A 12,788-nucleotide genomic window follows, 5' to 3' on the forward strand; every position below is an offset into this window, starting at 1 on the left:
TTAAGACATTATTCATCTCATTTCAAAATCTTTGCTTTCTGAATATAAAAGCTAGTGGACAGCAGAGCATACCATTTATGATCTCATAAGCACAACTCATCTCTGCAAGCAGCTTGTCACAAATGAGTAGTCCAAAGAAAAAAGTTAAACAGGTTCATGAGTATTGATTAAGCTCGTTCACTTCAGAGACAGAATCACCGATTCCCCTGCCAGCAATTCCATCTAGGCATTTTCTCCATCCTTGGCCACAGCAGGCATGTTCAGAAGGAGCAGCAGCTTACAGATATGTTCTGTGATCTTCTGAGGGAAAACATGTGAGAGGAGCAGGTGAGCAGGAGGGCTGTTGCCTAAGCACACCTGAGGAGGAACCAGCAGGAGCCACCACTGGTACAGTGGCACCTCCCCCATGTTGGGGGCATTTTGGGGGCTTTATTAAAAATTGAAATGAAATTACGTTAGATAGAAATCCCAGATGATAAGAGGATGCAGTAAACAAGATAACAAGAAGGAATTTATGTCAAAATGGCCCCTTTCATCCTGTTCATTTGAGTTCCTTCAATAGAGCATTGTGTTACCAAACACCACAGAAGAATGTGTTTGCTAATTCACAACGGGCTGTTCTCGGGGAAAAAGTAAGAGTCCATCACACCACTTTTTGCATAACAGACTCTGGAAACGTAAAAAAACACAGAAGAAAAGAAAAGCACAGGAAAGGAAAAAACTCACAATCAAATACCAACAAAATAAGGAAAGTACTAATCAAAACACTTTTCTTTAATAGATTGAAAAAGGCGAACACTTTCCAATGCCAAACCTCACACTGCAGATCTTATATCCCAATGTAACAGCAGCCAAGAACACTCTTCTCTACCTTACTGCATTGTCACATTCCCAAGTAAGCTAAGAATATGTATTTTTATTATTAATTTAAATTTGAAATTTTGTTGTAAGGAACTGCAAAATGCAAACATTTGGGATTATGCCTTGCTTTTAGTCTAAAAGACAAGATGCTGGTGTTTTAAGAGTAAGAAGACAGATAAATTTTCGTAAAAGGAAACAAGCAAATTTAAAATGTTGTTGAACGATAACTGGACTATAACTAGGTTAATTTGATATATTGCCAAGTGATGAGAGGTCCAGACTGAGGGATGAGTGACAGAAGTTTCTTTCTTAGTTTTGCCTAGTAAGCCTCCCGTTATTTCCATTGTCAGCAGTGCTTGTTGCAAATGCTCTAGTCCTGCTGTGTACATCTAGAGCTCAATCTCCTGTTCAGTCCTCTTCTTTCTGTTACTGAAATTAGCCTTCCTGCACGTCTGCTCTCCAGCACTAGCAGTCCTCTGGCTTCTTCCTTCTCTGGGGCACTGAGACATCTTGAAGGGGATGGTAGGTCATGTCTTTCAAATGCTCTTCACTGCAGTCCTTTGAGTTTTTCCATTTCACTCCTCCAGAGCAGCTGGAGGAGATCACAATTACAGCAAATCCCATGATTCCAGATCTGTAGGTATTAAAACTAGAGCTATATCAATAACTGGATGGCTGAAGAACCCAAATATCACTAAGCAGTGACCTAAACCTCTTTCTTTTAATCTTTCCCTCAGAGACACACACACATGTGCACCTCTCTCCAAGTATTTCACTTTGAGGTGTTGCACCACTGAAAAATAAACCAAATGGTCTAAATGAAAGCTCAAGGTTCATTTTAAAACAAAAAAATCCAAATATTTCATGTTTAGAATACAAAGAAATTGTGTCTGTTCTTAAATTCCTTCCCCCATTATTTTCATTCTTAGGCAATCACCACATTTGACCCAAGTTTGCCCATAAACTTAACAAATCTGTGCTTTTTCTATGGGTATAATCCATCTACCGCTAGCTACACCCTAGTGATAGGAGTGTGCCAAAGTGCACTGCAGGGGATTTGCAATCCTTTTCATGATAGCAATCTGAAAGTGAATGACCTAAATGAAAAAAACAAATTCCCCCTCACTGAAGACACCAAAGGTTTTCCCAGCTGCCTTTGAAGGAGCCATGGAGGTCTAGCAGTGCTCCAGCACCCGCTCCCCCTCCCTGGGCACTGCAACAGAGGCTCCTGAATCCTGCACGTAACCTGCCTGTCTGCTTGCTAAGGCAGAACCTCTGTGGATTCCAATGAAAAAGCTATTTAGCTCTTTTAATAGCCAACTCTTGCTGGTTCATGTAGTGTGTAGTGGTCATCTTGCAGGAAACTCTTGTTTGCTTCTACAGATGTTTAAGTAGCTGGAGAGAGTTTAGGTTAAATTATCTCATCAAAAACTCATTTGTTTGAATAATGATACTTCAATACCACCTGAATTTCCTATTCTGCACTCTTGCAATATGCAGTTTTATTGCATTTAGCGGTTAGTAAATATTATTAATGTTATTAAATATTAAATAGTATTGATGTTGGCTTGTTTCCAGAGCATTTTTTTGAAATAGATTGCATATTCAGACAATAAGAATAATATTTGTGTTTCTGCTAACAGAATGCCATCTGCCAAACTAGTTATCCTGTAGATCCCTTAAGGATCAGCACTGGGAAACCATTTGTGTTGCCAAAAATAAAAGAACCTACAAAGGATACAATTATGGTAAGCCTACATATAGTATATATATTCATCCCAGATATTAACCAAGATCTTTCAGCTGAGTACTTCTGCAATAAATATATGAAAGCTTCTCTCAAACTGTATCCTATGGAAACTCACTTTGTCTTAATAGCCTGAAAAGCAATATTCATGTAGACTAGCTATAGTTTTTATTTGGCTACAAAACTATGTGGAACTGAATTTGGGGTGTTTGTTTTTTTTTTTTAATTTAGTAAATATGTAAATAACAGTAGCACATTTGACAGCTGAGTAAATCTTCACCTTCTATATTCCCATTGTAATTAATCATAGTAATATTTTAAAAGCTTCTCATCTCCCTTGCAACTTTTTTAGACATCTAATTGAAAATATTTTCAAATGCTAGCACTCTGATCTGACAGATTTTCCATGCAATGGGTAGAAATGTAATTGATGATCCCATTTGGAAAGGATTAGCCTCTCACATTAGATGGAAGGGTTGTAAAGTAATTTTGCTGCTGTAGTTATGTTGGCATGTCAGTGGGAAAACCATCATACTACCTCCTCAGCATAGAGGTACAAGTTGAGTTTCTTGTGCAAATGAAACCATGCCATGAGAAGATTATTTTGCCATGTTTATCATAGTCCTTCACAGAGATAATAAAGGTCTAGGCTAAGCAAATGTTTCCAAAGCATTGAACATAATTCTGCTGCCCTCCCAGCTAGCAAGTGATACTGGGAAGCAAAGTTACTTGAATTTTCACACACACATCCTGCCCTGCTTGAAAGATTCAGGTGTCCCACTATTTGAAAGGATCAAATAGCAGAGAAGCCATAGCTGTGTTGGCAGAAATGCTGTTACAGGCTGTGCCTCCTTTAGGAGCTCTGCTGATGCCTTTTGCTGCATATCTACAGTAACAGAGCTTCCTCAAAGCTAAGCAAGCCTGCAAAAACTGAGTCTATTCTACCACAACATTAATATCTCAACTCGTTTTATATACTGCAGTGTCATTTTTACATAAAACAACCCTGTAATTAATGTCAGTTTAGTATTGGTATCATAGAAAGTCTATGATTTGTATATATAGTAGTTTACATGTTTTTATTTTAGTAATGTGAAAAGTTTCTTCCTATTAATTCCTTCCGGTCCCTTTTAAACAGGACTGTGATACATACAGCTGCGCATCTATTAATTGTGCCCTGGTCCCATCTGACATATATCAAGTGAATGTTTCATTACGAGTATGGAAACCTACCATCATAAAAGTAAGTAAATCCCATTTGTATTCAGAATACTCTTGGGTTTGAGAAACGTAAGCCAATGTTTCTACTGTCTATTAAAATTATACCTTTAATTTCCTTAAGTCTCCACAGTCCCCTAGTATTTGAAATAATTTCTCTTGCTATTTTAAAATTTCCTCAAAACTAAGTTACATGCATTTTATTATCCTTAAAGTAAGTATTTAGAACTTAGCAGGAATTTCAAAACATGGTAAGAAGACACCCCTTACTTACTCTGTATTTATGGTCCTTTTTTTAATAGCTATTTATGCATCCACAAATTCTAATTCAGCAGATGTAAGGAGGGGTACATAGAAGCACACAATTTTTAAATAAGTTTTAATCTGGAAAGATTTCTCAAGTCTAGAAAGGATTTTTGATCAAAAAGAGCAGAGGAGAGAGAGGCTACCTCAGAGCACACCTCTGTATTGTCTGATGGTTATAAGGACCAGGCTGTGGTTTGTTTTGCTCAGTTGACGAATTTCTGATACTGAGTTCCTGGCTTGTGTCTTTGTTTTTCTCTGGAAAATAACAGGACAGGAGGGGAGATACAGCAGAATTTTAGAAAGCCTGAATCTGTCCCTGTGGCCAAAGTTTAGGACTCCAGGATTAATTAGTATTTCTTTGAAATCTCTGCTCTCTACTCTTTCAAAGCTGTATTGCTGTCTCGTAAACAATGATATGTGTGTGCTGAAGGTGACACACATGAGCAGCTTCACTGACTTTCACATTTTTCAGCATCTGCCAAAACTTTAGCATTAAGTTTTGCTTTCGCCCTTCTCGTTTCTACAAAGCTTTCTACTTCAAAATCCCTAATTATAAACCATAGCCATTTCTCTCTTCTCCCAGGCAAGTATTCACAGCTTAACCCTTGTTGTGAAAGCATTACTTAAGAGTGAGAACTCATCACTGATTTTGAGAAATGACCATCAAAAACTGGAGGTAAGAACATGATAATTCATGGATTTACTCTTCATAGGATTTATTGTGCTACTGAATCATTCATTTTCGTTCATTACTAGCGAACTGATTGTTACCTGTTGTAATGTATTATCCTACTCTAAATAAAAGTAAGTGATCTCGTATTGCAGTATAAATTTCGGAACTAGTCAGATGATGATACCATAATCCCATTACCTACCGATGTACCTGGGTGAGATGTACCTGGGTGTCTAAAGTATTTCTGCCTGCTGCAGTATAAATGCTTCCTGCATCTATGTAAATTAAAAGCATAATTAAAATTCTTTTAAGGAATCAATAGTATTTCAAAAATTGTCCTGGATCATTTAAAAGTGATCTTAGTTTGTACATTGTATTTTCTTTATTATTTCTTTCTTTATTATTTCTTTCCACTTCATTACCCAGAATATATATTTGAAACAGGATCTTTTATTTTTCAGCAGTTCCCTGTCATTTTTTTAGATAAGAAAGTATATAACATTATAGCAGTGGTGTCAGGTATAAAGAGAAATGTCTTTAATTTTGTTAGAGTTGTTATTTATCCTTTAATACTCTTTATTCCAAGATGTTTATAGTAGTTAATGCATTGCTTTTCTGTGATAACGTGTACATGCAGGGGCTTATTTACTACAATGTACATTTTTAAGCAAAAGTCTTATTATGTGTTATTATTGTTAAACCCCAAAATTTAAAGCAAAGTGATATTCAGTGTGAATTACATCTTGTGCAAAATATTTTTGGAAATACAAACATCACAGGTCAACTATTAGCTGGTATTGTATCCAGGCATTTCTTTTAAGTGATAAATTAAAATTCAATCCAGGACTGAAAACACAGCTGAGAGGCTTGCAGATAATGAGAGCTGCCTTTACAAACCAAAGAATTTCAGAATTAACTTTTTTTAAGACATAATTTCAAGTTGAATGTTTAGTGTTCAGCTCTTCAATGCTTTTTTGAACTATAAAATTGTGTCTCTAATAAATTCTTAAGTTAAAATAATGCAAAATCCTATATGTTCATATTTATTTAAATGTGAATATTCCTTATTTCAGTTTAGTTTACACCAGATATGCCTGGTTTAAAATCAAATTTGTATCTACACAGCCTTTTACACTTATTTCATTTAATCAGTTTAGAAGCTTGTTAATCACTGCCATCTTCCAGGGAGGCAGGCATTGAGTGATGAAGAATATACTAAAGAAACTCCCTAACATACACTTCAACTACTCATGGTTTTGGCCCTGTATCCTTTATAACAATGACTACTTACTTATAGCAGGGCTGACCCTCATGAAATGAATGCACTTACAAAGTGAAAGATATTATGTAAATATAGCGTTTAATGTTGGAGATTATTTTCTCAATTCCGTCCTACAAATTCCTGTACTTAGAATGAAGTGGTACCCTGGAAAATCACTGCATGCTGATAAAAGTCATGCTGCGCTGTTGATATTTTAGGACAAGTTATTTATTGCTCATATTCTGAACACTTTGCAGACCATGATTAAGATTTCCAAAGAACTCCCACCGGGTACAGTCCCCTTATGGGTTATCCTCCTGAGTATCTTCGCTGGACTCTTGATTCTTGCACTGCTTATATTTGCTTTGTGGAAGGTAAGCTGCACGTTCTTGTCTTCATGAAAATAAACAAATACACTTAATTTCTCTGCCACATCCTTCTCATGACTAGAACCTCACAGACACTAATATTATCTAATAAGTAGAGTGAAATCTTTTAGAAATGACAAAATGAATAATAACACTACATTTTTATGACATGTAACATGCAATGCTAACCAACTGAAGCCTGTATTGCCAGTATGTTGTGAAAATAAAAATAAAAATATAATTTAGTATGATTAAGGGTTTATTAAGGGGTTTTTTTAATTAGCTTTGGCTGGGGCCTTTGATAACCAGGTTTTCTCTTTGTGCAAGAGATGCTAGGCCTGTGGTGTAAGTATTACCACAAGTGGGCACTCTTCTCCAAGCTAAATATTTAGTCCATACTTGGGTTAGAAGGTTACAGTTTATAAATTTCAACATGCATAATCTCTTGAAAAATTTGACAAGTATAAAACAAAGTATTATTTATTCGATTGAGTACCAAATATTATTAAGCGTTTTAGCCTTGACATTATGTGAGCATAACAATGATTCAGCAATTGCTCACTATACATTAACTGTATTCCTTTTGTCTGCTTTCATGACATGTCTCTTTAGTTTTTCTGTTCCAGGAAAACCAATGTTGTATTTCAGTGATAAAATGTTAGATGACTTTTTACTGTACTGAAAGTACTAAAATAGTAGTAAGAACCAGCACATGAATGCTACCAATATGGGTTGCATGCTTTGAGCAGTTCTTAGTCACTTTTTTCTTTCTTGCAGGCTGGATTTTTCAAGAGACCACTAAAGAAGAAAATGGAGAAATGAAGGAAAAAAAAAAGCAGAAATTTTTGCTCAGGTCTGCCTCAAAAAATGTTACTGTAAAATTATAAACTTAGATGCAGTGGTCACAATGTTTTCTAAACTCTGATACATTAAAAAAACAAGAAGCAGAACAACAAGAAGCAAATCAAGCACGCATGCAAAGGAATGATGCAAAGGAATGATGCAAAGGAAGAATAAACAACCTTATGGCATTTTGTGATACTCAAGGACATACTTCCAAGTGTTACTCATTTTTTGAGAGTAACTGAGTTCAAAGATTCTAACGTTTTTTAATATGGAAAATGAGTAATCATATTTTTATATACCTATGTATGTGGAATCATTTTTCATTCCAAATTACGCAACAAATCAGCTTGTATGTAGCAATATCAGTCTTTTTTATCACCTTACGATTTTCAAAACGAAAAAACATCATTTTCAAAATTGCCTACTTACATCAGTTCTGTGAAAGGAGTCTGTCAGTTCACAAAGCAGAACATGCAAAGTTTGGGAATGCACCAAATACTGCATGGTAACCGATGTAACGACAATTAGAAGATAGAAGCACCTGCAGAATTTTGGGTGAAAATTACTGAAATACCTTGGACTTCTCTTTCTGCTTGTTTTAGCATGTCCAGCTGAACCCAGGATACTCCAAGAAAGAGATTTTTATGGTCAAGCAGACCATAAAGGATTGATTCATTAAATTACAGAACTGTTTGAACTTGAAACAGATTTTTGGCAGGCCTAAAAATGTATGCACAAAACATTCAAGCCCATCTGATTGCACACTGTACTCAAATAAGCAGGGGCACAATTGTATCTGCAAATTGAAATGTCCATATTTATGCAGAAAATGTTTAGAGGTACCCTGAAAGTTTGACTCTTGCTGTATATCTTGGAGTAGCCAGGAGGGTGCTTCGTAAACTGTCACTGTACATTTATTGTCTAGCTATTTAATCCAATGAGTTTAAAGTGTACAAAATGATAATTAACAAAAGAGCACAGATAGGAAATTCAGCACTGGCAAGCTTCTTCTAGTATTATAAGTCACACCTCATCTTTGTTACTTCTGAGTTTAAGAAGTGATGAAGAATTTGCATACTAATTAAGCACTTAACAAATGATGTTTATTTTGTGTCAAGAGTAGAAGTTTATATGAGAATACACTGAAATGTAGATAGCAAAAGATTTCTTTAAGAATTTTTTCTTTCTATTTAGACTATACAGTTTCCTCCTTTCTTTCATGCACTTGTCTTCCTTCCACAAGGATCTCTCCCTGGGACTCCTGGGCTGTGCCTCGTCCTTGAGAGCTTCCTATATTACTTGCAGCCACACAAAATTAACAGAAGAAAATGGAGGCGTGCTGGCAAAGTGCAATGTTGCCTCAGCATGAGACAACTCAGTATTGATTGCCAATAGATCAGAAAATGTTGGGGAGATGTACTAACTTCTATAAGATGTACTTGATTGCAGAAAAGCTTTGCCTTGCCAAGGAAGCCAGGAAAATTTGTTCCTCCTCTTGGTACAAATGTCACTGAAGTGAAAAAAAAAAAAATTGTAGTTTTCCAAAAGGTTTTAACTTAGCACTGACTTTATAGTAATAGTGTAGAAAGCAGTAATATATTTTATAAAGACTTTTTTTTCTTTAAGAAGAGACCATAGATTGGGTTGAACGTGCTGGCAAGTACGACTCTGGAAGTGTGCCAGTAGGTGCTTTATTGTTTGAAAGATGCTGTCACTCTTAAGTCCTTTCTATTTAGTTCCTGAACTAGAGTAGTTCTTGGGAAAGCCTGAGACTTACGTGAATGCAGCAAGTAGGATTAAGTTTGAAAGTGTTTGCCATCTCTCTTTGTGTCTGTGGGAAAGGTGGTTATTTCGTAACAGCAGTCTGCTGAAGGTAGCAGCGTGACTCAGAGGAGAGGGCAAAGCCCTCCATGGGAACGCTGTGGGTGGCTGTGCTTTGCGGAGCCTGGGAGAGCCACCGAGTCGGCGGACTTGCTTGCTGTGCTCGTCTGCACGCCTGAAAGTGCACCCTGTCTGCAGGGGTACGAGGTGAGTTGCCCTGGTTCTGAGCACAAAAGGAAGACTTGAATGGAAGCAAAAAAATGATGTAGAGGAGTTGTGGATAGAATCCCTGCTTCATTCATTGTGCCAGTTAAATAGTCCTCAAAGGAAAGCAAAAATCCATTTGTTGAACAGTGAAGATAAATTAATATTCGCAGAGGTGTTTTCAGTCCCATGTGAGATGGAGGTTTTATTTTAAGAAAATTTATGATTGTCCCAATTTGTTTGAAAGATTTAAATGGCACTTGTCACCATAGCATCTGAATGCCTTAGAATTGTAAATGTTTTTTCTTTATAGTATCTCTGTAAAGGCACAGCAGTGCTGTTATCCTATTATGGTTTTGTAAAGGAACAGAATTATGAAGGAATTGTGACTCACCTATGCACACATAGAAAGTCTGTGGTAGCAAAGGAAGTACCTATATTTATTATTATTCAGCTTGTTTGTTAACCATGAGGTCATTTTTCCTGGCTTCATAAAATTACTCACAAGTTGTGCAAGCCACACATCATTTTTATGCAACATACTTTTATTTTGTTTAAGTGTTTCACTTTTTAGTTACGATAAGCTGTTAACCAGAGCTTTTTACTTTTCTGATGACATTTCATGTCTTATTTGAAAGCATCAGCCTAACCAAAAAAAATATAAGTCAGTAGAACAGTCTATTTCCCTAGATAAGGACTACGCAAAAATACATAAGTATTCTATCAATGCAAAGTATGTTTGAGATCGGTGTTCCATTCTTTTTAAACTTGCTTTGCACTGTAAAAACAGTAATAAGCTTCATATAAGCGCACTGCTTTCCTCTTTGTCATGATGCGTTCTCCCTTTTCGCGTTTGTCCTATTAGCAGATTTTCAATTATAGTATCTATTTAAAATATAAGTATGTAAAGGGGATAGCACTATAGCACATTATTCTTACACAGCCTAAATCAGTAAAATTGCACATAAGAGCCTTTCCACACAGCGCTGCAAGAGCAGTGTTTTACTGCTTTTCACTATATACAACAGAAAAGCCTACTGAAAGCAATACTGCAAACATCAGGAACATCTCACTGAAATTTGGCAGGCACAAAAAATATCAGAACAGAATGTAACCTGTTTTGTTCCTATAAAAAGACACATTAGGATTGTGATATGATTCTAATAACTTACAAGCTAAAAACTTTTTAATTCAAACAAAAACGTGTAAAAAAAAAAATAAATTGGGTGTATAACCAGAGCTTAAGCAAAGGAGGGACTCTGGCCCAGCTCAGTTCCTAACTTCAGCACTGAAGTAGCTAATCTTAGAGGGAATGGACGAGCTACATTTCTATAGCAGAGAACTTCTCTGGAAAGGAGCAAGAGCTTTAAACCATCGCTCCTGCTTCAATCTGAGGCTGTTCTAGAGGCTGTTGATCCCGTATGTAGTTTTAGAACACTTAGAAAACAGCGTCTACATTACAGCAGTCTCCCTGGGCCGCTGCTTATGTTCCTGTGCTTGTCTGGTGTCACTCTAGGTCTCTATTATGAGCCCTTGCTACAGACACAACCACAACCAACTCCTTACCTGAGCCGTTTAGTACATATCCTGTGCTGAGTCATTTTGAGCATGATGTTCCTCTTCTGCAGAGCTTGAGTCAGGGGAATCCACCTTCAACTGGAGCCAAGGGTTTTCATCTCACTTGGCACCGAGAGGCTGGAGTTAGGGACACACTCATCTAATGAATTCCACATAGTCTAATGGTTTTAATTTCTTGAATTAACTATTGTATAGATGATGATCCCATTCAAAAATAAAAACAGAGCAAGAGAATCAGAATGTACTGTTGTTAATTATACCACTTAACAGGAGGGAATTTGCATCCTTTTTAAGAAAATCGCAACATTCTGCACAGCATTTTCTTTTTCCTGTAAAATTATTCCATGTGTTTTATTGATTAAAAAAAAATTAAAGAGGCTAGCGAGCTTCCTTTGTAGTCTGTTTTCTTTTCATTGATATAAGAATAATATAAAGGCATTTCAATACCTAAAACCAAATCCATCTATCTGTCAATAGAAAGCTATTGTAGAAATAAGCATTCTTGCACAGAATAAAATCCAGGAAAGCTTGAATGTGGCCAAGCTCTCAGAAATACATCGCCATTAATTGTATGGATTCTGTACTTATAGCCACATTTGAAAGCTTTTAAGAGGACCATATGACTTCCTGACACAGATTTGTTTTCATGACATTACATACATGAAAGTTGAAGACACATTCATTCATCTAACTATTCTTCCTATCCAGTGATTTTTCTGTACAACTTATTCCTGTGACCCAAACAGTCCATTGTCTTGCATAGTTGTAAATTATTCACTTCATCTTCCTTAAAGCTCAGTAAACATTTGTATCAAAACTTCCTAGAAGGCAAAGATTACACCTTTAATATCACAGTTAACTTTTAGAAAACATTACAAACCATGTAATTACTTAACTGTCATCTCATCAGAGACTACTTTGAAGGTGAATCACAGTTCTCCAATAGCAACATCCTGTCTAGTCATAGGGGAGTTCTTACTAAATGTCCTACTCTGTATATATCTGATCATTAGAGTTTGCTGGACATTTTCCATGGGAGTATTTCAATGAAAATCGGAAAAAAAAGTCACTTCTGTTTTTGTTTGTTTTAAATTGCTTTTCAATGGAATTAAAAAAGAGCTAGAATCACTTTCTCACAGCAAGAAGTGTAATATTATGTAATATCATTTGCACAAAACTGGATTACAATTCACTGCATTTAGCAGAAGCAGCCCTAACACTTCACAGTTCAAAGGCAACAGCAGTTCATGCAGTGGGTGTCGTCTGAGCGCCATAAGAATGAAGAGTCATAAATATTAAAGCAATCATGAAGTGTTAGTAACAACTAGGTGATACCACAGTTTAGACAGCACAACTGGATTCTGTTTAAAGAAGCCATCCTCAATGCATTCATGTTTTAATTACAAAGACTGAGGGCTGAGACCCCAGAGACATTGGACTTTGCTCTTTCAGTCAAAAAAAAGGGTGAGAAAAAGACCCTCAGGCAGATTTTTCTTCTGACTGTAGTATAGTGGGGCATAGCGCTCCTTTACTGCTTTTCCCGTCGTGCACTTACCCTTCTGCCCTTCTCCTTTTCTCAGTGTTTCAAGTCTTCTCAGAAAGGACAGACATTCCTCAAGGGCTCACTGAATGTTGCACCTCCTAGGGATTTTCAAAGAAATGGGAGAAGGAGCAGAAGTATTCAAAGTGGATTGCACATTTCCATCTAGTGGGCTAGTTGTCTTGGCACACTTTGTCCATCCCCGTCACACACTCTGTGTTCACTTTCAGCAGTGGCCATGGTGAAATCCCGCTTCTCAGTTATGGTTCAGCTTGATTTGGTACTGGAAGTTAATATTTATTGTAACGCTTCACAGATCTGGTTCAGCATTACATAATAGTCCTTAAGGTTTATTCATGTTGAGT

The 12,788-nt window shown here is 36.5% G+C and overlaps 1 protein-coding gene across 2 annotated transcripts in view; it reads left to right on the forward strand.

Annotated features, from left to right (window-relative positions):
* The window catches only part of ITGA1 (integrin subunit alpha 1), a 76,425-nt gene extending 64,408 nt beyond the window's left edge, over positions 1 to 12,017 (forward strand). For both annotated transcript variants that reach the window (XM_072859176.1, XM_072859177.1), the window contains exons 25-30: positions 782 to 895; positions 2,505 to 2,609; positions 3,747 to 3,851; positions 4,716 to 4,808; positions 6,324 to 6,440; positions 7,212 to 12,017. In XM_072859176.1, the coding sequence (XP_072715277.1) occupies positions 782 to 895; positions 2,505 to 2,609; positions 3,747 to 3,851; positions 4,716 to 4,808; positions 6,324 to 6,440; positions 7,212 to 7,256 (579 nt within the window). In that variant the 3' untranslated portion in view covers positions 7,257 to 12,017. The remainder of the gene's footprint in view (positions 1 to 781; positions 896 to 2,504; positions 2,610 to 3,746; positions 3,852 to 4,715; positions 4,809 to 6,323; positions 6,441 to 7,211) is intronic.
* Positions 12,018 to 12,788: the final 771 nt, after the last annotated feature.

The sequence above is a fragment of the Ciconia boyciana genome, chromosome 4, assembly GCF_034638445.1.
Source record: "Ciconia boyciana chromosome 4, ASM3463844v1, whole genome shotgun sequence".
NCBI classification, from domain to species: Eukaryota; Metazoa; Chordata; class Aves; order Ciconiiformes; family Ciconiidae; genus Ciconia; species Ciconia boyciana.